At 48.1% G+C, this 25,143-nt stretch overlaps 1 protein-coding gene across 3 annotated transcripts in view; it reads left to right on the forward strand.

Moving 5' to 3' along the window:
* LOC142587462 (uncharacterized) overlaps positions 1 to 25,143 on the forward strand; it is a 182,471-nt gene that overhangs the window by 104,978 nt on the left and 52,350 nt on the right. For all 3 annotated transcript variants that reach the window (XM_075698505.1, XM_075698503.1, XM_075698504.1), the window contains exon 8: positions 18,274 to 18,350. In XM_075698505.1, coding sequence (XP_075554620.1) covers positions 18,274 to 18,350 — 77 coding nt within the window. The remainder of the gene's footprint in view (positions 1 to 18,273; positions 18,351 to 25,143) is intronic.

The following is a 25,143-nucleotide window of genomic DNA, read 5'->3' on the forward strand; positions in this document are numbered from 1 at the left end:
AAACGTGGACCAATCCGCGATGTCGGATTCGTGGTTTAAATGCAACGTCTTTGCAACACCGGTCAAGTAGAAGACGACGTGCCTCAATTTCTGGGTGTCATTCCACTTATTGCAAGAACTCACGTGGTCGCAGTGGTCAATCCGATCGTCGACGTCATCACCACGGAGTCCTGCAAAGACAGGGGGATCGCGCTGAGGGCTCGTCACAGTCCAAGAGGGCGCCGCAGGCGGGGTCGTCTGTGTGGTAGGGTTACAGGTGCCGGAAGCGCCGTGATTGGAAGTGTCCATTGTAGGGATAGCTGGGCGCAGGCAGCGACCGGAACGGAGCTTCAGGGAGGACGGGAACGCGAGAGGGCGTCGGGGTGTTGGCGTACCTCCATCACTTTATAATACCGAGACCGATCAAGTTGTCCAGCACTGTCTTTCCCAAAAAAGGCAACGCCCCAGCTCACGTGCGAATAGAAGAACAGGGAAGATGATAATGGCTATGTACAAATGAAAACGACGAAGTACGTTAATAGTGCATACAATGAATATATATATATATATATATATATATATATATATATATATATATATATATATATATATATATATATATTGCGACGAGGTTTATTGTCGTTTTCAACGTGTGGAACGCTAGGTATATATAGGCACAGCAAGGGCTGGCCGTAGCACGGGGCTCGCTCACGATCCCGGCACGGTCCTTCGTCTTCATCTTCAGTCAGCACATATGAAGTAATGTCAGCAAATCACGCACGCCAAAAGCGCATGCTCGTGACGTGCCCGGTCATGGCAGGCGGCCCGCTGCCATGACGTCAGGCCCAGAGTTGACTACTTCAAAGACTAAATTAATAAACGTGCGTTCATTCCTGTTCCTGCGTCCATTACTTCAGTGGTAACGAGGATTAACCCCCACAGCCAGAGTAAAGCTTGGCGACGCAAGCCGGGCCGCCTATATTTGACGAAGGGGGCGACAAGTGGGACGTATATCAGGTGCAATTAGAAGGTCTTTTCGAAACCCACGAGATTGTCGATCCGAAGAAGCCTCGGGCCTTACTTGTTGCCGCCCTTAGTACCAAGACGGTAGATCTCCTGGCAGGCCGTTGTGTGCCTGACAAGAATCAGGATCAGACGTACGAAGCAGCAGTTCAAAAACTGGTCGAGTACTTTGCACCGAAAGGCAACGAGACGGCGGAGTCTAATCGGTTTTTCACAAAGAATCAGCAAGCTGACGAGTCGACAAGCGACTTCATTATCGAGCTACGGAAGATGGCTAATACGTGCAGTTTTGGCCAGGCGCTAGACATAATGCTATGCGACAGGCTTGGCGGCGGTCTACGGGATGGTGGAGTGCGTCGTAATCTGCTAGCAAGGCAAACGCTCACGCTGCAGGAAGCACAGGATGCGGCGCTAGCCGCTGAGATGGCGGCACGCAACGTACAACAGATGGGAGATGGACCCGTCAGAGAGGGCGTCCATGCAGTACGAATGAAGAAAGAGCGGCAGAAGTTCTCCAGAAGACCACAGCCAGACTTAATGGTAAAATCAAATTATAAAGTCCCGACCGGCTGCCTTCACTGAGGAAGCGACACCCACAAGACTGCCAAATGCAGGTTCCGCCGCGTTTAGTGTTTCTCTTATCGGAAGAAGGGACACCTGGCGTCAATGTGCACTTCCAAGCCACGCCAATAAAGCGTATCTCGCTGTGAGGAACCATCTTCGGACAGCGAGGACTACAGACAGTTCCTGTTACACCTCCGTGAGTCGTCGACAGCACTGGTTCGGCCGATATGGCGAATGTTACAGTTCAAAGGGGTGCCTGTGAAAAGCAAGTGGACACAGGGTCACCAGTGTCAATAGTGACATGGCCAACTTAAGCCCAGCATCGCCACCGCTGGCCCACGCTCGACAAGTCGTCGTTTCAACTGAGTTCCTTCCTAGGGAGACTACCGGTGTAAGGACAGCTGACAGTTACTGTCCCTTACGACGGGAAAACCGCCAACGCGGCGGTAGTAGTGCTCGTCTTCTCAGCCCCAAACCTGTGCGGTCGAGGCATAATTCAAGAATTCCAGCTGACTGGAGGCCCAATGCACAAAGTGACGTCAACGACGGTAAGCCGCCAGCTGCTGACCAAATTGTCATTGCTGCTACGCTAAGGGCGGAATATGCCGATCTGTTTTCGCCAGGGCTAGGATTAATGAAGGGGTCTCCGGTTCATTTACAGTTACGCGAAGGAACCGTGCCGCGATTCTGTAAGGCCCGTTTTATACTTTACGCGCTACAATAGCCTGTAAATGCAGAAACTGAAAAGTTGGCTGACACGGGCATACTGACATCGCCAGCGCCAAGTGGGCGGCACCACTCGTTCCCGTCGTCAAGAAGGACGGCCCCATCCGCTTTTGTGGCGATTTTAGAACAACAGCCAATACAGCATGCCACACGGAACAATATCCGCAGCTTCCAATAAATGACACGTTTTTAGTGCGCAACTCGACAGAGGTAGACCAGTTCCTGAAGAAGTCAAGCATCAAAAGACTACAGGCATTCTCGGTAGACATCAAGGCCCCATATTATTCCCTACCTCAAGATAACCTCTTCGCCGTCGTGCAGGAAGGCATAGAAACGATAGGTGAAGTCCGGTTCCAGAATGCGGTTGTCTGCAGCGTCGCCAATTTCCTGGACCTGCTGCAGGTTTACCTAAGATCTACCGTCATCCAGCATAATAAAGGGTTCTATGCGCAAAAGAACGGGATATGCATAGGCTCTGGTATTGAGCCCATAATGAGTGATCGAATGCTGGCCCACTATGATAGTCTCCTCCAGGAGCAACTCAGCACAATTCCTGTTACGAAGGTGTTTCGCTACGTCGAAGATTTTCTGGTAATCCTTTCTGCACAACCTAATGAAGTCACAACCTTGTTCGACCAAGTGTTTGAAAAAATAGCGTCTGTCGAGGTTTGACGTTCACAAGAGAATTGCCAGAAAAAGGCCAAATCCGCTTCCTAGACCTTGCATTACACCTCCAAGCAGGGCACACGTGTCGGATGTATGCCCCGCGTTCCAAAAAAACACCTTCTCCCCTAAACATCCAACCACTATAAAGTGGTGAAGCGCTCCATCGCCCTAGAGGCCTTTAGAAATGCGGTCGTTCGCTCCTGCCACCACTCGATATCCAGCAGCCTCTCCAATCACGTCCAGCGGCATAAATCAAGTGGCTATCCTGAACAACTGCTGTCATCCTTGGCGGAAGTTTTATTGCAAGAGGCTCGTTCCCCCAAGAAACAGTGCCAAGCGGGTGATGCCTTAACCAAGACTGTTGCGATGCCGTATATACATGGTGTGTCCCATCGCATCAAGAAAACCGCAGGCCGGGCTAGTATAAAGGTGGTGTTCACTGCGCCTAACAAGTTGGGAAGGATGTGCAAAAAAATAAACGACAGCCAGAGAACACCTGGACCGTGTAAGCAACATGTCGCCAAAGGCAGTACCAATGTGGTGTATTCCATTCCCACCTCTTGCGGCTGCACTTACATAGGGCAAACAGGACGCTGTATCAATGAACGTTTGCGTGAGCATGCGCACTGGGCCAAGATTAAGGTAGGCAGTAATCTGGCTGTTCATTGTGCCAAGTGTGGCTGTTCTCCACTCCTTGACGACACACGTGTGTTGAAAAGGTACAGCAATGAGATGGCCAGAGAAATTTTTGAGGCATTTTCAATGTGCCAGTTAGGAGACACCTGTGTTAGTTCCCCTTCCATAGCACTTTGTGATAAAGAACTTAAGTTCCTTAGAAGTTAAGTAGTTTGGCCGTGTCTACCATGTTATAGTTTATTTTATATTGTTTAATGTTTTTGACGCATGCGCAGCAGTAATTGACCGACGATGACTCGCCTTCCCCTCCCCTTCTTCTTTCACTCTTTATGCCTGCTTCAAATTGTATATATTTGCGCAGGTTCCGATAAAGGAGCTGTTCACAGTCAGCGCTCGTCCTGTGTCCTCCCTTGTCCGTGGTTTTTGGCGCTGTTTTAAATAGGAATGATCCGTACCAACTAGCTCGCACCCAAACCCTTCTGAATTAGGGATATATATGCGAAGCTCAGCGCAGTGGAATTATTCAGTGCAATAGATTTAATGGATGCATACAACCAGCTCCCAATCAATTATGTGACAAACAAGCTGCTGGTGGTAAACACGCCAAAAAGGTTGCATAGCTTCAACCGGCTACCGTTTGGCGTGGCGTCAGCACTGGCGGTTTTTCAGAAGCGAATGGAAGCACTGTTTCAAGGACTGGCGGGTGTGCAAGTGTACTTAGACAATGTGGTGGTCGCCAAGAAAAGAGGAAATTGTGCTCAGATTGAGCGCGAAGCCTTAGCAGGGTTATTCGGCGTGACTAAGTATCGTGAATATTTGCTAAGAAACCAATTTACTTTGGTTATAGATCATTAGCCACTGAAGTGTCTTTTTAGTCCCCATAAAGCAATACCCGCTTGGAAGCAGGAAGGACACAGCGTCGGGCTCTTTTACTCGGTGGTTACAAGTATTTCATTCAGTACAAACTGGGAAAGGAGATAATGGTGGCCGACGTATTGAGTAGTCTTCCCGCGCAAGCGCCACGTCATGACAAGGCAGTGAGTGAAGTCAATGTTGAAAGACGAACGGAAGTACGTGGGGCTAACAGACCATCTGAACACAGGGCCGGTGTCGTCGCACCATTTGGCCGAAATGACGGCACGTGACGGCACGCTCATGGAGGCTGGCCAAGGAAATTGCCGGAAACACAAGAAGCATTAATACCTATGTTCAAAAAGAAAGACGAGCTGACATGTAGCCGTGGTATTGTTCATTGGGGCCATCGTGCCGTGATACTCGCCGCAACTCGGGAATCAATGCTGCAGCTGCTGCACGATACGCACTAAGGCATATCAGCGATGACAAATCTGGCTCGGACACTTCTCTGGTATCCCGGACCTGAGAAGCATATCCAAAATATCGTACACGCATGTGCTTTGTGCCAGCAAAACTGCTGCATGCCACGCGCGCAAGAGCCGGTTCTGTGGCCCGATACACTTGAGCGATGGTCTAGAATCCACGTTGATTTCGCGCTACCAGCCGGACGGCGAATGTTGCTGATCGTAGTGGATTCGCATACTAAATGGATCGAGGTTGTTCCGCTTAAAGTAACCAGCGCATATAACACTGTTGAGGCGTTGCAGGGCATTTTCAGCAGATTTGGGATGCCACGAACAGTTGTCTCCGACAACGGGGCCCAGTGTACAAATAGGCAGATCCGCCTATTCATGGAAGATAATGGCATAGTACACTACACCTACCATCTCCATATCATCCGCAATCCAACGGGGTGGCAGAAAGGGTAGTGCGCAATGTTACAGAAAGTTCGCACAGAACGTGCATGGTACCCTTGAAAGGCGCCTGGCCCGATGACTGCTACATTTTTGGCACACCCTGCTGTAAAACAGAAGGACACCTGGCATCTTGCTCCTCGGTTCCGAACCACGTACTTTGTTGCATAATGTGGTGTCACGACCTTTTTCTGCTGCAGGTGCACTTCCCCGCAGACATTCGCCCGGACAACCGGTCTGGTGCAAGGACTATAGGGCAGGTGTCAGCTGCAGACATGACATGACATGACAAGAACTTTATTTGAGTCCTGAGGGACTGAGATCTTGGGGAGCCAAAAGCGAAGGCTCCCAAAGATCAAGTCGGTGGCTCCGCCCACGGTGGGACCGGGAGATCAAGTCGCGCCGCAATGTCGTGGGCCCTCTGGACAGCCTGGATTTGAATGTGAAGAGTGCTGCTCTTGAGAGATTCCTGCCATTGTTCTTTCGTGATGAGTGGAGAGGCGTTAAGGGCTGGGCACAGCCAGAGCAGGTGGCCAAAAGAGCATGAGCCATGACCACATTTGGGGCACGACTGTGAGCGTTCAGGACCTATCTTGTTCAGGGACCGAGGAGTGGAATATGAACGGGTTTGCAGGAGTCTTAGTGTGGTAGCCTGAGGTTTGTCCAATTAGGGGTGAGGGGGTGGAAATGTCCTCCTGCCTAGTCGATAATGAGAAACAATTTCGTGAAAAGTACATAACGGATTTTTGTGGATGTTGAGCTCGTTTCAAGCCTGGCTACCCACGACAGCGCAATGCATGAAATCGCGCGCTCTTCGGTGGGCCTGCTGATAAGCTGTTCCAATGGGGCCTTGCGTCTCTGGAAACTTGTGCAGTTCCACTGCCAGATTTTCAGATTGTTGTTGTTCCCTATCGCCATTTTGCCTACTGAGAATGATGAATTAGCCCTTTAGCCCCACTTTCGGGATTCAAGTTTGCCTGATTTTGCAGTGTCGACACCGTAAGCCTGAATTTGGCTTGTACCTTTGGTCCCTCTAGTTGTGTTAATCTCGTCTCCATCCCGAAGAGCATTTCCATCATGCGTCCTAGGGTCTTTTCTGTGGCAGCTAGCTTGCCTCTGCTGTTTATTTTGGCAGGAGGATCGGCGGCGGTAGCTATGGCTTTGGTCGGCTCAGCCATCTTATCCTCCTCTTCTGTCTCGCTCACCGGTTCAGGGTTGGGAGCTTTACGCTTGGATTAGCCAGCAAGTGGGCCTAGATCTTTAATTTTATCCTCATCGCGGTTCGAAATTCGCCCTCGAATGCTATTTAAGGCCTCTTTAAGCTCTGCAAGTTCGCGTCTGAGCTGTTGATTTTCCGCCTCAAGTGATTGGATTCGGGGATCATTCACTTGCTCGGACTGTGCCTCACCACTTGCTCTTTTGGCCATCGTAGTCTTCTTTCCCATCGACGGCACTGTGCCAGAGCCCTTGACTTTGTAGGCCCACGTGGCCCGCTTCGCGGGCTGGGAGCGAGACCGGGACCGGGATCTCGATCTGGATGCGCTGGAATTCCCGCCTTTCCCTCAGCCGGTTCGCCTACTGGAGCGAGAGCGCCCCCTCAATTGTGAGCGGGCTCGCAGGGTGGAGCCACCATGTGCTGCCGCAGGTGTCACCGAGCTCTGTGCATAGGAGATACTGATGTCATCGCCGCTAGCCATCTGTGCTTTTCACAACATTTGTCGTTGCCTTCGACGCCGATGCCTAACGATATATGGGATCTGATAGCGTTGTTTGCATGTCCTATCCCCGGTGATATGGGGGCCGCCGCATACTTCACATTTGGGTGTGCTTTTGGTGTTCCCCCTCTTGTGACTCTAATGACTTCATTTTGCTACAGCCGCGGCACTTCTTCTTTTTCTCTTCGCTACTGGGGCATACGTTGGGTCGGTGACCCACGTGGCCACATGCGTAGCATACATCTACCTGCCGTTTGTACAGAAAGCATGGAACGAGGGCGACTCCACAGACGACCGTGTTGGGCACTCGCATGCCATCGAAGAGTATAACAACTACTTCTGTGTTCTTAATTCTTATGAATTCAAATGCCGTAGCGTTTCTTGCGTTCAGAGTCATCCTCCTAAGGGCTCCTTCGTCAAATGAAGGGTCGATGTTTCTTATTACACCTTTGCACGTGTCATCAGGGGCGGAAATGTAGGCTGACACATCAAAGGCGCCGAGTTTAGTATGTATCTTGCTGATTCTTGCATATGCCCTCGCGTTTTGATTATGAGGGGTAGAGATAACCAAAATGTTCTGCAACTTGTTTGGGCACACGGTGTCCTCGGCACTCTGCTGTTCCGTCAAGGCCGCCGCCATGGCCAGGGCTTGGGCGAGGAGTATGATATCCATTTTGGAAACGTCGAGGCCTCCCTTGGGGCGCACGATGATCTTGGTTTGGTCCTTGGGTAATTTCGGTAGCCTCGAGGCTGCCGTTACCTGCTTCATGAACTTTTTGGCCGGCGAGTTGGCCGTGTGGCTGCCAGCCGGCATATTCTTGGTGACACGTTGCCCGCCATATGATGGCGTATTTGATGGTTGTTTCCGTTTGCTGCCAAGGGCGGTCGTCCATCCCGCCTCATCGAGCTCCTCCGGGGCGATTTCCATCCCCTCGACGACTATGGTCCCAGGCATGATTTATGTTGGTCAGTAGTTCGCTCGGAAGGCCGGTCGTCCGTGCCGCCGGGGGGAGGCGGGCGGTTTGGCCGACGCCTTCTCGCGCTGCCGCGCCGTAAGTAGGCATAGCCCGTTAGGGTTGGCGCTCTCGCGGCGTGGTTGGAGATTCAAGAGGTCTGCAGACCCGCAGTTATACAGAATACCAGGGTGCCCACCTGAGCATGGTCAAGACTGAGGATGGAGAACCATGTGAACGTTATGAAGATCAGCTAAGACACCGCGCAGAGGCTCAGCAACCAACATCGTTGGACGAGGAAGGCACTGAAAGAAAAGGAGAGTTAGCCCCAGCAAACAAAGATGCAGACCTTTTGGCGGGCTTGTCGGTTACCAGCTCCGATTCTTCGGCTAGTGAAGAGCTCGAAATGGGAAATGCCAACAGTGGACTCCCGGAAGAGCACGACATGGGTACTGCCAAAGCTGGACCTCTGGCACTTCCAATTCGCAGATCAAACCGTCGTCGCAAGGCGCCAGACCGTTTCTGTTAATGAATAGATATAATGTCAGCAATCCACGCACGCCACGAGTGCATGCGTCAAGCCTGAGTGACATGACGTCACGCCGAGAGTTCACTACTTAAACGACTAACTCAATAAACGTGCTTTCATTCCTGCTCCTGCGTCGATTATTTAAATATACACAGGGGCGCGTCTGCTTCATTACAATGCTTTGAGAGCGAAGCGTAGCCATCCTGGCGACTCAGGATGCGGAGAAGATGAGTGGGTTATAATACGGTTTCAGGCGGTTGATATGTACTGTCTCTCGCCCACGACGACGCAGGTCTGGCGACCCCGTGAGTGGCTCGGCGATGTAGTTGACCGCTGAAGTGGCCTTGATGATAAGGCTTGTACCGTGATAACGCGCCAAGAGTTTGGAAGAAAGGCCAGGAACGTGGACTGGTATCCAAAGCCAAACAAGCGAACCAGGAGCAAAGTTGTGTGGTGGTTGACGAGTGCGGTCATGTCTCGTCTTTTGCCGTTGAGTCTCACTAGTCAGGGTACGTGCCAGCTGACTGCAATATTCAGCACATGTGGCGACTTCGGAAAGCGGAGTATACTCTGTAGCGTCAGGTTGGTACGGCAGTATGATGTCCAAGGGGCATGAAGGCTCACGGCCATGCACAAGGAAAAAAGGGGGAAAAGCCGGTGGTCGCTTGCGTCGCAGTGTTGTATGCGAACGTAACAAAGGGAGTATGGTGTCCCAGTTGGAGTGGTCGAATGAAATATACATCCGCAACATATCGCCAAGTGTGCCATTGAAATGCTTGGTCAAGCTGTTGCTTTGGGGATGGTACGCGGTAGATTTGCGGTGAATTATCCTGCACTCACCCAGGAGGGCTTGGATGTCATCCGACAGCAAGACACGGCACGTATCACTCAGTAGTTCTCGGGGAGCACCGTAGCGAAGAACAATATTGCGAAGTATGAAAAAAGAACCAACGTCATGGGCGGTCGCTGCTAGTTTTCCTTAAATATGGACACGGGCTTACGTCAGTTTTCGGATCAACAGCACAAATAGCGGGCCACAGCGACAAGACTAGGGTCCTTAACTTTAGAGGAAACCGCGATATCGCCCATATGCACGTTTTATGAAAATTGTGTTAAAGCCACTTTCACCTTGAAATTTGGCATTTCCTGGACGATAATAGTAAATGCGGGCTTCGAAAAACTAATGAAATCTCCCTACGTTTTGGTAAGTAAGCAGCGAGCGTGTGTTCTATTTAGTAGTAATAGCAACAGTACACTAAAATATAACTTGTTTTTTTTGCTAAGCACTGTCGGCCTTGAGTGAACGATTGTTTGTTGCTTTTCTATTCCCTTAGTTAAAAGTAAGACCACAATGATTTATTGCGACGGTTTTGCCAGACATAGCAGACGCATCAATCTACACATCAAGCTTGGAAGTCAACCTAGCGTGGACTGTCTACAGGGTGTGAACGATAGCTGTCCGTTGGAAGGACGTTTACTCACTTGTACTGCTATTTTAGGGGCCCTAAACCACTTTTATTTATTCACTTATTTATTTATTTATTTATTCAGAGCCAACAGCACCTTTACAGACATGAAAGTGGGAAGAATAGAGAACATCAAGCGCATTCGTGCAATACAACTTAGAAATGAACAATACAGTACGAATGATAAGCATAATGGTCAAAGAATCACAGACACTTCTCGCATGCAGGAAGAAAGCGCTGTTATACCTAATCACAGTGTGGCTTTATTATTGAGGTACTTCGTCTCATGAGTCTGATGCCGCATAAATATTTTGAATCTTTCACGTATAAGGGGAGTTATCACACCGATACCAGCCTTTCTTGCTCTGTTAGTCTGAGCAAGTGCGCTGGAAGCTACATAGCGGAAATGAGTAATGGGCAAAGCACCGTACAAAAACTTCAATATCATGGTAGCGAGAGGGTTCGTCGCGGCACCCTATGGGGGCCACGGCAGAATACGCAACGCCACGGGCCCCTGCTAGCTTGGAAGCCACGCAGCGCCGACGCAGCTACGCGCACAGTAACGATGAAATTATTTTTCTGCATTTTTGAGATAGCAAAAACATCTTTTCCTTTATATAAGTGATATTTAGCGATTATGTACTATTGAAAAAGCTCTTGTGTTCATGAAGTCAGACAGTAGCGTTGTTTGGTACAACTGCTTTCGATGATGCTGCATGAAAGCATCGTGGAAGCGTGAGCAAGCGATTTTTCGCTGTTTTTGAGACCAGAGTGTGAATTTCCTGCTGCACCCAGTGCAGTAAAATTTGGCTTCAATGTACGCCGTAGCCTCTATGACAGATCAGCAACGTCTTCTTACTGTGTTTAAAAAGTGTTTGAGGGTTGAATTAAAACATGCTTAGCAAATTTAGCAAGTTCATATAGCTAACAAATTTTGTTACAAGACTTTGTGACGTGAACCAGTGAAACAAGACAACAGCACACCAGGACGAAATACCTAACAGATATCCACTTGGACGGACACCTGATGGCTCGAAATGAAAATGAGAATGTAGGTTAACAAGGGTGCGTCAGACAAGGAAAAGCGTCTTCCCTCTTCCGTTGCTATAGTTCTTCTGTCTCACTATAATTTTTTTCAGTTCTTTATTAAAGTGCAGGCAACAATGTAAAACCTTACGTCATTACGCCCAGAATAGCGGCTTTAAGAGTCGTTTTTAATTATAAATTTGGCAGACCTCAACTCACAATGAATGTCCATAGTAACGCCCATAGCATTCCAGCAATGTAGTCATAGGCCGTTTTCCTGAAGTCACGCTTATGTAGCATAGCTTCCACAGGGCGGCCGGACGCGGCACCTACCGCATGAATCCTTACGGTCGGGACGCGAGCACCGCAGGAGAAGAAATCAACTGCTCGCATAGGGACCAAAGACTCAACTTATTCCAACAAAGAGGAAAGAGAAACGCGGCAGGGTAGACTTAGAGCTTTGGGAGCAGAGTGGCACTAGCGGTCACAACCATTACGAAACCGAAACAGGATAGCATAGTTTATTTACCACGTGCAGCGCTAATTCTGAGAATTTCGTTGTTTTGTCTATGTACCAGATACCCCGACATCGTCCCACATTTTTATGGCACTCACTTGCCATGGTGGCCCATGGGCATGTCCGTATGACGACGACTATATGATGCTTACGCAGTGACGATTGAATGACGCAGAAATGGTATTGGTGAAATGGCACAGGTGGTGTAAAGATGACCTGGTGACATGAGATGTCGGTTCTTAACTGATGCGATCGTGCAACGACATCAGCGGGACGATAACATTCTGAGGACAGCGAAAGGACGGAAAGAGTTTGGCGACGATGACGTGACGACGAGAACATGACGTCGACCGAATAAAGAAGCTGGAATGACGACGATTGCACAACCACTATGGCACTACCGCGATGGCATGACGACGACGGTACGGTAGCCGATTCACGATAGCGTCTGTGTGACGACGCAGCGAAAACGATGACATCGCACTGATTGCGTAATACTCATTGAATGACTACTAAGTGATTACCGTGTAATCAGAGTAGGAATCCCGCTGATAGATGGACGAAGGTGATATGACGCCGATTTCATGAGATTACTGGTATCACTTTACTCAAGTGATGACAACGACGAAACGAGCGCGCGACGACAATGGATTAATGTGAACGGTATGACAACGACCTGTGAAAACGATGACTCAAAATGACCAGGGCGCAATGAGAATGTGCTCTCGAACTTACAATGACGACATTATCGCAGACGCGACAGTATCACGACGACTATGTGTTGACGACGCGCTGACAGCAATTGGCGTGGCAATGGCTTGAGAACAATGAGATGACAACAAGTGTATGATGACAATGTCGTGACAGTGACTATTATGAATTCTGCATAACAACAATGACACCACCACGACGGCATTACGGCCCTGGTAACGGATACATGATATCGACTGTCTCGCAATGACGACAGGTAAAGGGTGACCAAATCACGATTGATTGGTGACTGCATCAACACAATAGAACGACTAAAAGTATTCGCGTACATGAAACGACGAAGGCGGTATGACAACGAAGGTATGACGACAGTGGGATGATGTCGTTGAAGTGTGGACATGGTGTGGACACGAAAACGATAGCGTGACCAAAACTATGGAAAGGCAACGGGGTAATAATGGTAGCGTAAAGAGACAAGGATGTCAAAGTTGGAATGAAGTCTACAAAACGACAACGAAGTTACCACGTCCATGAACGCTTACCTAGTTCTCCGCACTATTAGACAACTTCGATCACTGGGTCAGAGTAGAAGGCGTCACAATGGTAGCATGACGAGTCAGTCCACTCAGCCTAAATGACGACAATCGTACGACCTCAATGTCATCACGATAGCGGTGTGTCGAGGAACTTATAACTGCTTTACGAGGATGGCATGATGACAACGCTCGACAGAGTTCGGATGACAACGCTTTAATAAAGACGTTTCAGCGACCACAATGGTTGCAAGAGCACCGGCGTATTCCTAGGGATCCAGGCTATTAAATACCTTGCGTCATTGCGTAGAGGTAGAAGGTGTGACATCGACGGCATGATGAGAGTGAGATTATAAATCTGGAAGGACGACGAGGAAAAGAGCATGTGCCTAGTGACCCGAGCAAGCAGACAACTTTGGCCACTGCGTCAGCGTAGGAGCCTTCGTAGCTAGCTAGCAAGCCAGCAAGCAAGCAAGCAAGCAAGTAAGCAAGCAAGATAAATAGATAGATTTGATTTTGGTGTTCTGCGTAATTATCGTAGGGCACTTGTTAAACGCCAATTACGGCCGATTCACGCATTGAAACGCTTCCTGAAAGAATTTAGTAATTTAACAACACGCATTTCACTTGCATGTGGACTGGCCCATACCATGCATCACTTTTCACTAGATTCAATCTTGACAAAAATAACACACACCGCTGCACACTACTTGGATACGTGCTTTACTAAAGAGGCAATTATTACTCCGTGGACTATTACTTCACCTACGCATTGCCCGTGCAATTCCCTTCACTTTCGCAAGCTGTAAGGAAGATAACTTGTTCATTTCATTGAATACTCTGGGGAAACAAATTACGGGCCTCGTAATACGGTTAAATGTTAGGAGGAATGATTGACTACATAGTTGATGCGGTGAATAACACATGTTTTATAACAATATAATAGTGGAGCAGCACGCCTGAATCTGACACTTTGATGCACACATAAAATCACCGCCCAAGCACTCCGCACAGATGGTTAACCAGCGAAGGTGAAACGTGCGGCCCCGCTTGTAATTGATGGGTTAATTCCGACGGTTCATTAAACGATGGCTTGGTAGGCTGACGGATCCTCATCACGCAGTTGGTGCTCGCAATCGGCTGCACGAGCCTGTCCGTGTGCCTAGGCTGCAGTATTGGCACAGTGTAGAGGAGATCGTTACCGGTTCTGCTCGCGGCACTGCTGATCGAAAGCTGCTGCTCATCGGAAGTACGTTTGAGTCGTGGCGTACCCATTTCGAAACCGGAGGGACTCTGCTGCGCGCTCACTCAGCTGCGACCAAGAACAACGACATCAGTACTGGCGTAGCCAATCCCGTGCCGCTATTTCTCTTTCTTCTTTTTTTTCGGGGGGGGGGGTGGCGGAGAAGAGTGCATGCGCATCGGGTGACGCCGGAGGAGTTTTCGACCTACAGGGGACAGACGGACGGACGAATCACCTAGCCATATACTTCATCGTTGTAAAAATGGACATGCAGAGGTGCTAGTGTGAGCGCGAATGTGTCAGACTCAAGTACGCTACGTCAGTATCATGGCTTACCAACTAGCCCATTAGAATCTCTTAGTATGCTCTATCTCAACATCGGCCACGCATTTATTTTTAAGTGCGCAGGCATTTGAATGCCTACCCAACGAGTCTGTCCGTCAGTTAAGACAAATACAATCGCTCATACCTCGCTGGACAATAGCTCACACTCCTGTTATCACGTTTTCAAGCTACATAACGCAGATAATGGCACCGGGCTGCGTGAAGATAAACAAGTGGCACAATGCTTCCGCATACTTAGAAAACTCCAGGAGGAGTTCCTACGTGATTTCTTTTTTGTATATTTAAGAAGCCTGATGTGAGGCCAGATGGAAACATACATCCCACAATTTGCATGAAATACGGCATCGAATCTTTCGCAAAAATATGAGGTACTGTGGGCGATGTCACGCAAAAGATGACAGAGAGCCTATTATTATGGACTTTGCGGAAGTCGTTTGTTTCCCTTAAACGGCGAAATTTAATAAGCAGAAGGAAGCAGGTATAAGATTGCTCATTTTAAGACTCATCGTTTTCAGGCTAGTTTAAACTGAAGTAAACACGGTTATGCACGAAACAGGTTTGATGGCAAAAAAACATGCCAAGCTTGCAATCGCTTTGCCTTTTCGCTGTACCGTTCCTTAGAGACTCGGCTGACAACATGATCTCCAACACTCGCCGCACGGGTAAAGAACGCGCATCATGGTGCCGACTTTTTTCCTTTCACTGACGTCCCTTGCAGAATAGCGTCGTGACGTTTTCCTGCCTCTTAAACCACTTGGACTACCCTCCGGGGAGTTGCGCCACTCACTATGTTCAAAACTACACTGCAAAGATCGGCTTCGGGTATCGACGGATGGGAGCTGGTTTCTCTCACTTAGCGCAAGATCGCTATTGTTGTTTTAATGCGGTAGCAATTATAGACCGTTTTCACGGTAATCCCGTCACCGACGCCATGTTTAATTACGTGGTGACGGGTCCATTGTTTTCCTTAGCTTCCACCGTTGCCTCCATGTTTACATTTCATTCGCATAACGCCGATGCAGCTCAGCAAACCTCTGTTTTATTGGATATCGTGTGTGCTACCGCTGTGAACGACACAAAGCTGTTGCAGCTGCAGAGGTCACGTAAGCGCTTTCGGAGCTGATGACGCCTTCTCCACACGGCCGGAGTAGCCTATATGGTGCTTGTACTAAAAGCGGGGTTCGAAATTTATGAGAAGCTGTCCAAGCTTCCCGCTCATTAATTATATCACGATCAGCGTCTAATACTATTTGTTGAATATTTGACAAACACTTTGAAGCAGTGGCTTGTCATGCTTCTGACCCGGCTTGTAAGGTTTCTCGGTACGGTCCCTTTCGGTTTTTGGCCTAATTGCTCTAAGTTGTGCTCAGTTGCGACATATTTGTTATTGCTATGCTCAAGGCTTGCAATGTAGGCGATGCGTACTTTGTGATGGCTAGTCACTCACTTACTCTGCGTGGATCGTCACGAGACTTTTAGCTTTGAACATTCGTGTGTTTTTCGCGTAGTCTGCGTCACTCATGCTTCGGCACGTTGTTCAAGTTGGCGCCGATATACTTACTCTTGAAACACTGGTCATATAGGGGGCGTAACATTGCCTGTGAGTAGGAGTGGGTGCGCATTGATAACGTCCGAGAAACTCGCGGTGCCAGTAAATGAAACAACTCTATTTTAGAAGGAGCGGTAGTCACTCTTAATCCCCAACGTTGCAGGTATCAGAGCTCAGCGATACAGCGACGGCGGAAGAGCTGTTCTTTTTCATAGTCCAGGAAAGCCGTGCATCGCGAAGAGCCGGTAACACAGGCAGTTCTTATGCAGCAGTGGCCACATACATTCATTTCGCTCCATATGCGTGTCACTTCTTTTGCAGCCAACTACCATGCGCGTCATCGCTAGGTCGTTGCACATTTTGCAGCGTGAATGGAGCTCAGTGTGTTAGCGAACACCCAGTTGCATTTCCGACAGCTGATCGCACAGTATCAGGGCAGTACTGGCTTCGTATTCGGGCACTTTTGATGAGGCAACGTTCGGAGATCCGCTGCCTTCTCCGAGAAAAGGGTCACAACAGGTACTCCAAAGAAAATCTTACCTACCCTTCAGCGTTGTAGTGAGGATTCGAATATGTGTAGGTATGTGTATGCCAAATGATTATCCATGCTATACATGTGGGTTATGCTTATGATAATAAATCTTCTCCCACTATAAATATATAAAGTGCCGAATAATGTCACTTTGGAAACTTGAAATTGATCAAAAGTTATTGGCGCGGATCTTTACTGGCAGGGTAATGCCGCATGTGCAAGTACTTGCCCTACATGAAGTGTTAAAGCTTTAGGGAGCCAGAAATTCTGGCGCATCCGCCTGTGTAGCGTCTTCTTTAGCCGGACCGGTGTGTAGTTACTATACAGTTCTTGGTACAAATATTTTCTGGCCTTTTGATTCATGCTCTTAAAGTGTAATCATCTTGGGGAAAGAAATGCACATTTCAGTGCCATACAACTGCAAACATATTTCTGAAACTTTCATATCTTCAATAGCGCTCAATGTTCACAGATTCGGAACGCAAATGACGTAGTGCTAAGTATTTTAGTACTCGGTGCGTGGTCCTTGAAGCATCAAGTATATATTCAGTGTCTGTATATTTGACGACGAACACGACAACCTCAGGCTTGCGAGCACGATGATGAAAACTAAGAAGAATCCAAATTTGTTCTATGTGAAGAAAACAACCTCATGCACAGTTATATCAGCGATGAAACACCGTCGCATTAAACTATGTTTTACCGCTTTCACTTGATGCCAGCTCCTTGTGGTTGTACCGATGGCGGCTCGCGTAGGTATACGCAGTGTAGGAGAATTTTTCAGCAAGATAAAACAGTTTTTTATGTATCTTCTATGTACTTGAGGATGAAACATCATTTTCATCCTATGACAGGAACGACTAAATTTCAAACAATATATATATTAGAAAGGCGACCACGAACTTAAGTAAAAAACTATGCAATTACATTTCGTGGTTATTATGTATTTTGTTTATTTAGTTGATTTTGTTTTAGAGCATCCATTCGGTCTTTGTTTAAATGTTTCTCTTTATGTCACGTTGACAGTAGAAGATCCGCTTAATCATATATGCCAAGTCAACTGAATAATATATTGGCAATATCTTCATACGGTTTTACGCATAACGTACGGAATCGTAATACTGAAAATATTTATGGCGGAAAGTCTGAAACTTACTATACATCAAATTACTTAATTATGCGAGTAATTTACTGATAAAAACACGACTATTTAAAGCATTAAGAATCCGCGCAGGCTGCGACGTGCAGTGCTATGAACCAGAGAGATAAAAATATGGGAAGAGATTCAAACATCTTTTACTCTGTTCATGAAATTCTTTTACTGGAACGTAAAACTTTTCCGGCGAAAATTTTTTTTGTGCTTGAGTTTCATACTTTTTTTAGCAAACTAAAGTTAAGCTTCAAGTACTCTCTTTTCTGTTCTCTGCACTGATGCGGCCTGAGAGGTTAGTAGTTTTCTGCTTCATTCTCGCATGACTGATATTACAAAAAACAGGTGATAGAAGTGGGGAATAATTGAACAATATAAAAAGAGTTCGTGCGGCACGAGAAATTAACGAGTTGTGTCTGCCTATCCTCGTCTGGAGAAGGTAGCCACGTCTTAATTAAGAAATATCGATCAATGCACAATTTTCTTGGCATTCGTATTTCTCAATTACGAATACTTCTGGGCGACGTTTACATAGTCCAGTTATTTCTTATGACGTATGACAGAAGCTAGGTCTGTCATCTTAAGTGTAATCAATCGTGGTATTATTCCTGGATGCTATTGTATGCAAACGCTATTTTCAGGATTAGCCAGCTGTTTGACGCCGAAGCATTAGAAAACCAAGCTAAGGAACCTGTATTCCGGATAAAGCTGAAAAAAGGTAAGCTATATTTATAGGGCATACGTATGGTTATCCATGCTTAGAAATGCATTCTGACTTTAATCACGTTGCGCTCTTTAGCCGATACGCGATAAGGCAGTTGTGGTATGGGACGAGAATCGTCATACGTGATTATTCGGCACCTCGTGATGCGCGTGTGGCGTACCTTAGAAGAAGATGCGAAGCACTCCTTGAACCGAAGTAGCAACTCACGCAGCGCTGTCTGCTTTTCCTCGGAAAGGTGTGAATTGATGTAGATATTGCTGAGTATCTGAGCTGGGTTGTCCTTTGCCATAGACGCAAAGCATTCAGCAACGTCTGCTATGGGTGCAGCAAAAGCAATAGCAGTAGGACGAAATAGGTGCCGATGTTCCTGGCTGAAGTTCGTCACGAGGAGCGCAGAATGTCCACCTCGAAGCATCTTGGGACTGCGAGCTGCACATACACCATGAGTCAGCATAAGGGAGGAATTGCCCTCTGCAGCAGCTTCGCCGTCGCGCGTATCGTCGCATACGACGGCTACCAGGACACTTACGCGTGGTGGTAAAGTTACACTGTCGGCGTAATCCCGAAGCGTATTACGTCGGCAATTGTCGCGGCTGTTCACTGCCCTTTTTGTTGAAAAATTCACTGTGCACTCCCGGAGGTCTATAATGGCCCCATACTCTCGCAGAAAGTCGACGCCCAACATGAGGTCCTGACAACAATCGCGGAGTATAAGGCAGCTGGCGGGAAGCGTGCACCCACGAATTTGTACTCTGAGTGTGTATATGCCCAACGATGTTACGATATGCCCGCCAGCAGTACGAATTTCTGTTCCAGACCAAGGCGTTATAACTTTTCTAAGTTCCGTCGCTATTTTTCCGCACAAGATCGAGTAATCGGCACCCGTGTCCAATAACGCACTAATGTGATGGCCGTCGAGCACAACAGGTATGTCTAGCGAGAGTATGTCGCTTAGTTCGGCCACTGTCGTCGCTGGATCGTGCTCAATGGACCGTGCTCGCGGCGATGGGAGGTCTTCGGAAGGGCGATTATCAGCGGCCTCGCCCCCGAAGGTCGCTGTTCTTAGTTTTCCCGGCGAGGGCTTGGCGATCGTCCCTGCGCTGCCATTGGAGCGCTTGTAGGAGCTGGGGAAGATCGCCTGGGGGACGGTGAGCGATACTTCCGCCGCGGGAACAGTGGCATACCCTGCTGGTTCAGGTATTCTTCAATCGCCTTAGACATTTCGCCATATCTAGGCCTTGGTGAATCCGCGGCAAAACCTTGCAGTCCGAGGCGGCGATATGGGCACTCGCGGTATACGTCATTGGCTTCTCCACAGTGATAGCACAGAGGCCTTCTGTCGGGGTTACGCCAGACATCAGACTTTTTTTCGAGCGGGCGCCCATTCCTCCACACGTTGGATCAGTTGCACTGATGTGAGCGGCGGCACGTATGACGCGGCGTAAGACGTGGCGGGGACGAAATGGGTCGGAGCGCGGACAAGCACTAGCCCCAAAACATCCGCATACGACGGCCGCTGCAACTGTGCTGTCACTGGGGGCGCATTGTTGCTTGGAACGGGACCTTGGGTCGCGTGCTGCACTTCACTTCTCACGAGGGCAGAAATGAAACCCAGCGTGGGCTGAGGCTTACAGCTGTGACTTTGAAGCTCATCAGGCACCACAAAGCGGATAAGGTCTCGGAGAATGTCCATGTTTCCAAAGGCAACCGCGTCCGCCAGTGAAGCAGCATTCGCGTGCCGGTCATACGTAGTTGAGCGCTGGTCGGAAGGTGAAGAAGCGTTCAATTGCCTTTCATAGAAAGCTGAGTGCTGGTGTAGCATCTTTTTCGTCATGGTGGCTTCGGTTAAGAATTCAGCCACGGTCTTCGGTGGGCTTCGAACCAGGCCAGCAAATAGCTGTTCTTTAACTTCCCGCATTAGATGGCGCCGCTCCTTTCCCTTTGACATGGTAGGGTACACTCGACGAAAGAGGCGCGTCATATTCTCTACGTACGACGTCACGCTCTCATTCGGCATATGAGTGCGGGATTGGAGCGCCTGCTCGGCTCGTTCGCGGCAATCAGGATTGCTGTATGTCTCCAGCAAGGCATGGCGGCACTCGAGCCACGATTTGAGGAGCCCTCCTCAGTTCTCGTACCAAGTGCGAGCACCGTCCTACAAGCTGAACTGGACGTTTCTCAACTTCGCCGCGTCTTCCATTCGTTTATCTCGGCAACACGCTGAAACAGACCTAACCGATCTTCTACATACTCGAAGATATCCCCGTGGAACACTTTCGGCAGTCGGAGATTCTGCAGCAGGTGCTGAGTTGCCGTTGTGACTTTGCATAATGGTTGATAGGGACGTCGACATTCCTTCCATACTGGTCCGTGGGGGCATCAATGTTGTTTCGGAGAGATGATCAAGCTGCGCAATCAATCCTCGGATTCTCCTGCGGGCCCGGTGAACAGGGGCGTTCACTAGTATAGGGCTGGTACTCCTGCTACCAGGACGGGTTTGTGGCATCGGATGAACCGTACCCCGCACATGCACCAGTTTTGGCACGAAAAGACAATTGATGATGTACCCGGCGTCGGCGACACAGACAGTTGTACAAGATGGCGTACATCTATATATACATACATACATATATATATATATATATATATATATATATATATATATATATATATATATATCACGACGATATAAAGCTAACGGACAACGATACCAAGGAAAGCGTCGGGGAAATTAGCTGTGTTGGCAGTCTAAGCGTAGGAACAAACAATAGGGATAATGAAAAAAAAGGTAAGGTGTCGCTGGTGGCAGCCGGACCCAGAACATTCGCATTACGCGTGCGTTGCACTGCCACCAGCGAGACCTTCTCTTTTCCCTAAATATATATATATATATATATATATATATATATATATATATATATATATATATATAAAGGGTTTCTTCAACGTGCACAGTATGCAACGGAAGCAACCGAGAGCCACACAAGCGCTCCAGGAATGACGGTGGGCCACAACGAGCGATGCCACCGCGAGTGATTTTTTGGCGCTCTTGGTGATTGGAGGTAAAAAAGCTCTAGCGAGATCACGGCACTCCTCAGTATGTCTTCCCGTGGCAGAAATTGGAGCACGTTTGGATGTATCTTGTCGGTATGGTATAATTGTGTCGATGGAGTGCGATGGCGGCCGACCATACAGTAAGAAAAAATTACCGACGATTGCGTTACTTCCTAATGCGAAATTTGAGCGCAGCAAATAAGCTGTTTCACCTTTTGGATAGATTGAGGCAAAGAAATCGAGCAACACATGTATGCGCTATCACATAATTTTTTTTTATTTTTCACACGTATTCCTTTAACAAAGACTCCACTAACAGTTCTTGACAGTCATGAAGGAAGCTTTGTGGTCGGAGAAATAGACTGCTATATGTTCGACTTGGTACACCAATGCTTGATTCTCAAAGACGAGATCTATACAAGTGCCTCGCGAGGTTGTCACAGCCGTGGGGGAAGCAGAGGCTAAGCGCCGCCGCCGAGAAGACCCTGCCGTTCGCGCCGCCGAAGCGGAGGCTCATCGCCGCCGTCGAGAGCAACCAGCAGTAAGCGAGGCTGAAGCAGAAGCTCATCGCCGCCGCCGAGAAGACCCTGCAGTTCGCGCCGCCGAAGCGGAGGCTCATCGCCGCCGTCGAGAGCAACCAGCAGTAAGCGGAAGCGGAGGGGGGCGGCGTGTACACCCAGCGGCAAACGATGGGGGCAGAAGCGCGCGCAGCAAGCGGAAAACACGATAAAGGGAGGAGGGAAGAGATAGCAGCGACTGACTGATGCCGCTGACGGCGATAGTGAGTCAACCCCAGCTATCCGCCACACAAGAACAGGGGGGGGGGGACCCTTTCCTCCTCTTTCTGCATGGCGGCGACGGTGTTCTATGCAGTCACGTTATCTTGACTCTGTAGCGGCGTCAGCGGCATCCAGCGGTATCAGTCGGTCGCTGCTAGCGCTGGGGGGATGAAAGGGGGGCGGAGCTGGTTACGAGGCCGACGACGACGCCGACGACGACGCGAAACCCAGGAACGGACGCCAAAGAGCTGCGCTCTAAAATGGTTAAAAGCCGGTGGGGCTCTGAGTAGCGGTGTTGCACGCGTAGGTCACGAAGGGCAAGATGACGTCCCAATTTCTGTGGTTGCAGCCGATATACATGGCTAGGATATCGCCCAGCGTACGGTTGAAGCGTTCCATATTGTAATTGGTTTTAGCAAGGTTGCCGTAGTTGCACGGTGAGCACCGTAGCAGTCTTTAAAATGGTTTCAACTACTTTGAACTGCAAGACACGTCCGTGATCACTGAGCAGTTCCTGAGGTGGCCCATGATGCAGGATGAATTGACGAAGCAGGAAGAGAGGCAGCATCGCGCGCTGTAGCTGCTAGGAATGCCGGAGTTTCGGCGTATCGCGTGAGGTGGTCGACTCACAATGGCCCAGCCGTTTCCAGCCGATGTCAGGGGAAGGAGCGCATACAAATCGATGCCGATACGCCCAAACGGCCGGGTTGGGCAAGGTAAAGGTTGAAAAGTGTCTGGCAAGAGGCGGGTGAAGATTTCCGGCACTGACAATCGGGGCAGCGTCTTCAGCCATGGTTGACCGTGATGTACGGAATCGAAGTTCTAGGACGGACGTTGTAGGCGGAATCACATTCCACCCCTTGTTTAGACCTTTATTGGTCACCGGCGTTTGGGACCAACCCGCTAGAAAGCGATGGAGAGGATGACCCACTATGCCATTCCAATCCACCTCTACAATATATTTATGTATATTGTAGAGGAGGTTCGGAACGGTATAGTTGGTTGTCCGCCCAATTGCGTCTATATATAAGTCAAGGATAAACGCGACGTACTAAGAAACACGGACCTTTTTACTGTCAAACTTTTCCGCTTGTGGGCCAGCATTCATCATTGACAGATACCGAGGCATCGGCAGCCTTCTTTAATATTTTTAAAATTCTCCCTACAGATGTGCAAGCTTATTCGGCAGTAACTTCCCGGGTATACATTGAAGATGCCCAAACTGCAAATATGCACAATACCAAGGCAACGATGCGCACGACGGCCATCTTTAATACCTATAAGATCCCCAATCTGTGTGAAGCGGATCTGTGATATGAGTTAGGCAGAATATGAGTTATAAATTGCAACGACATTACGTGCACATGGCAAAAAAAGACAATTGAGCCAAGATGTAGGACTATCAAACACAGGAAAACCGAAATATGCGAAAATGGGCACTATGCGCGGTGTAATAAATTGAAAAAGACAGTGGATGAGATACAATAAAATCACGTTAAGCAGTCGAGGGTAGCCTACTGAGTGCACGTCTATGTTCGTTTATACCCAACCTTAGTGTCAAACTTGTAATAAGGAACGATTCACCAATTCACCGCTGATAGTGCAAGCGAAAACCGGATTCCACTACCGTTGCCTTAATTTTGTCATAGGAGTGACCAGACAACCTGACATGTTTTGATAGGGGCAATTTCGAAATTGTTTTGGCGTTAGAGTTATGGCTATTAAATAACGTTATAAATGCTGTTTTTGTTTGGCCAATATATTGCATGTTATATGCATTGCACTCAAGCACGTATACTACGTTGGGACTGTCACAGTTCAAAATTGACCCGACTTTTTACATGAAAGCCAGTGGATTAGCTGTGCACAATTTTTGTCGTAACCATGTGTGCGCACACTTTGCACGCCGTTTTCTCACAAGGAACGCGGATATTGGGCTTACGCACCACGAGCTTTGAAGATTAAAAAATATCGCGTAGGTTACTTGACCGTCTGTAGACTGACCTCAGTGGTTCTGCAAAAACATAGTTTTAGGCGTTCATTCTTAAGATGTTATGGTGTTGTTTGAATATAGCAGCTGCTTTTGGTGTGGATGCTGACTAAGTGAAAATGAGATCGGCCTGGGATGTATTGGGAGACATGGGATTGACGTTAAGCAGGTGGACCCGGTTCAGTTGTTCTGCGCGCTTTATGGCGTCACCATACATTCGTGGTAGTAATTTGCATTGAAAGGAACTTATCACGGTTGAAGCATATTCTTTTGAATTGATGCGCCTCGCTATAAGGTATTCCCGTCTAGCAATCTCGGATATGAGTGCTATGGAAATCTAAGAGTTAGTGCCTCTCGGTTTGTTTCTGGCAAAGCTAATCGGATAGCCGTCCTTGACAAGCTATGACTGTAAATACTAAGAAGTTATTAGTTGTTAAAGAGCAATGATGAGAACAGGTAATGAACGTATTAGTATCGATAAATATATTAATGAAACTTAAAGACTGGGCTCGCATTTTAGCGAACGTATGAAAAACTCTATGAAACGCTTATAAAAATATGGTTTTAAAGTTGAATTGTTAAAAATTTTTCTACCGATATGTCCATAAGTAAATTAGCGCAGTACGCATCTGCCCTAGTGCCCATAGAAGTTAAGCTAATCTGGACATAGTGCGAGTTATTGAATTCCAACTTGCTTGATTCTAGGATAAGCTTCATGACAGAACCAATATTTTCACCGTCAATTGGCTTGCCAAATTGCATTCCCCGTAGGTGTTTAAGTAAGCGAACATGCCATCGCTGTGTGGTATGTTTGTGAACAGAGACTAGACATCAAGTGTCATCAAAATGCTACAGTGGGGAACACTTACGTCCACTATGCTTTTTAGAAGGGATTTGTGTGTCTATTGAATAAAATGAAAGTGGGCGCAATCATATTTATAGGATAATCTACATACTTAGAATG

This window comes from Dermacentor variabilis, chromosome 7 (genome assembly GCF_050947875.1).
Source record: "Dermacentor variabilis isolate Ectoservices chromosome 7, ASM5094787v1, whole genome shotgun sequence".
NCBI classification, from domain to species: Eukaryota; Metazoa; Arthropoda; class Arachnida; order Ixodida; family Ixodidae; genus Dermacentor; species Dermacentor variabilis.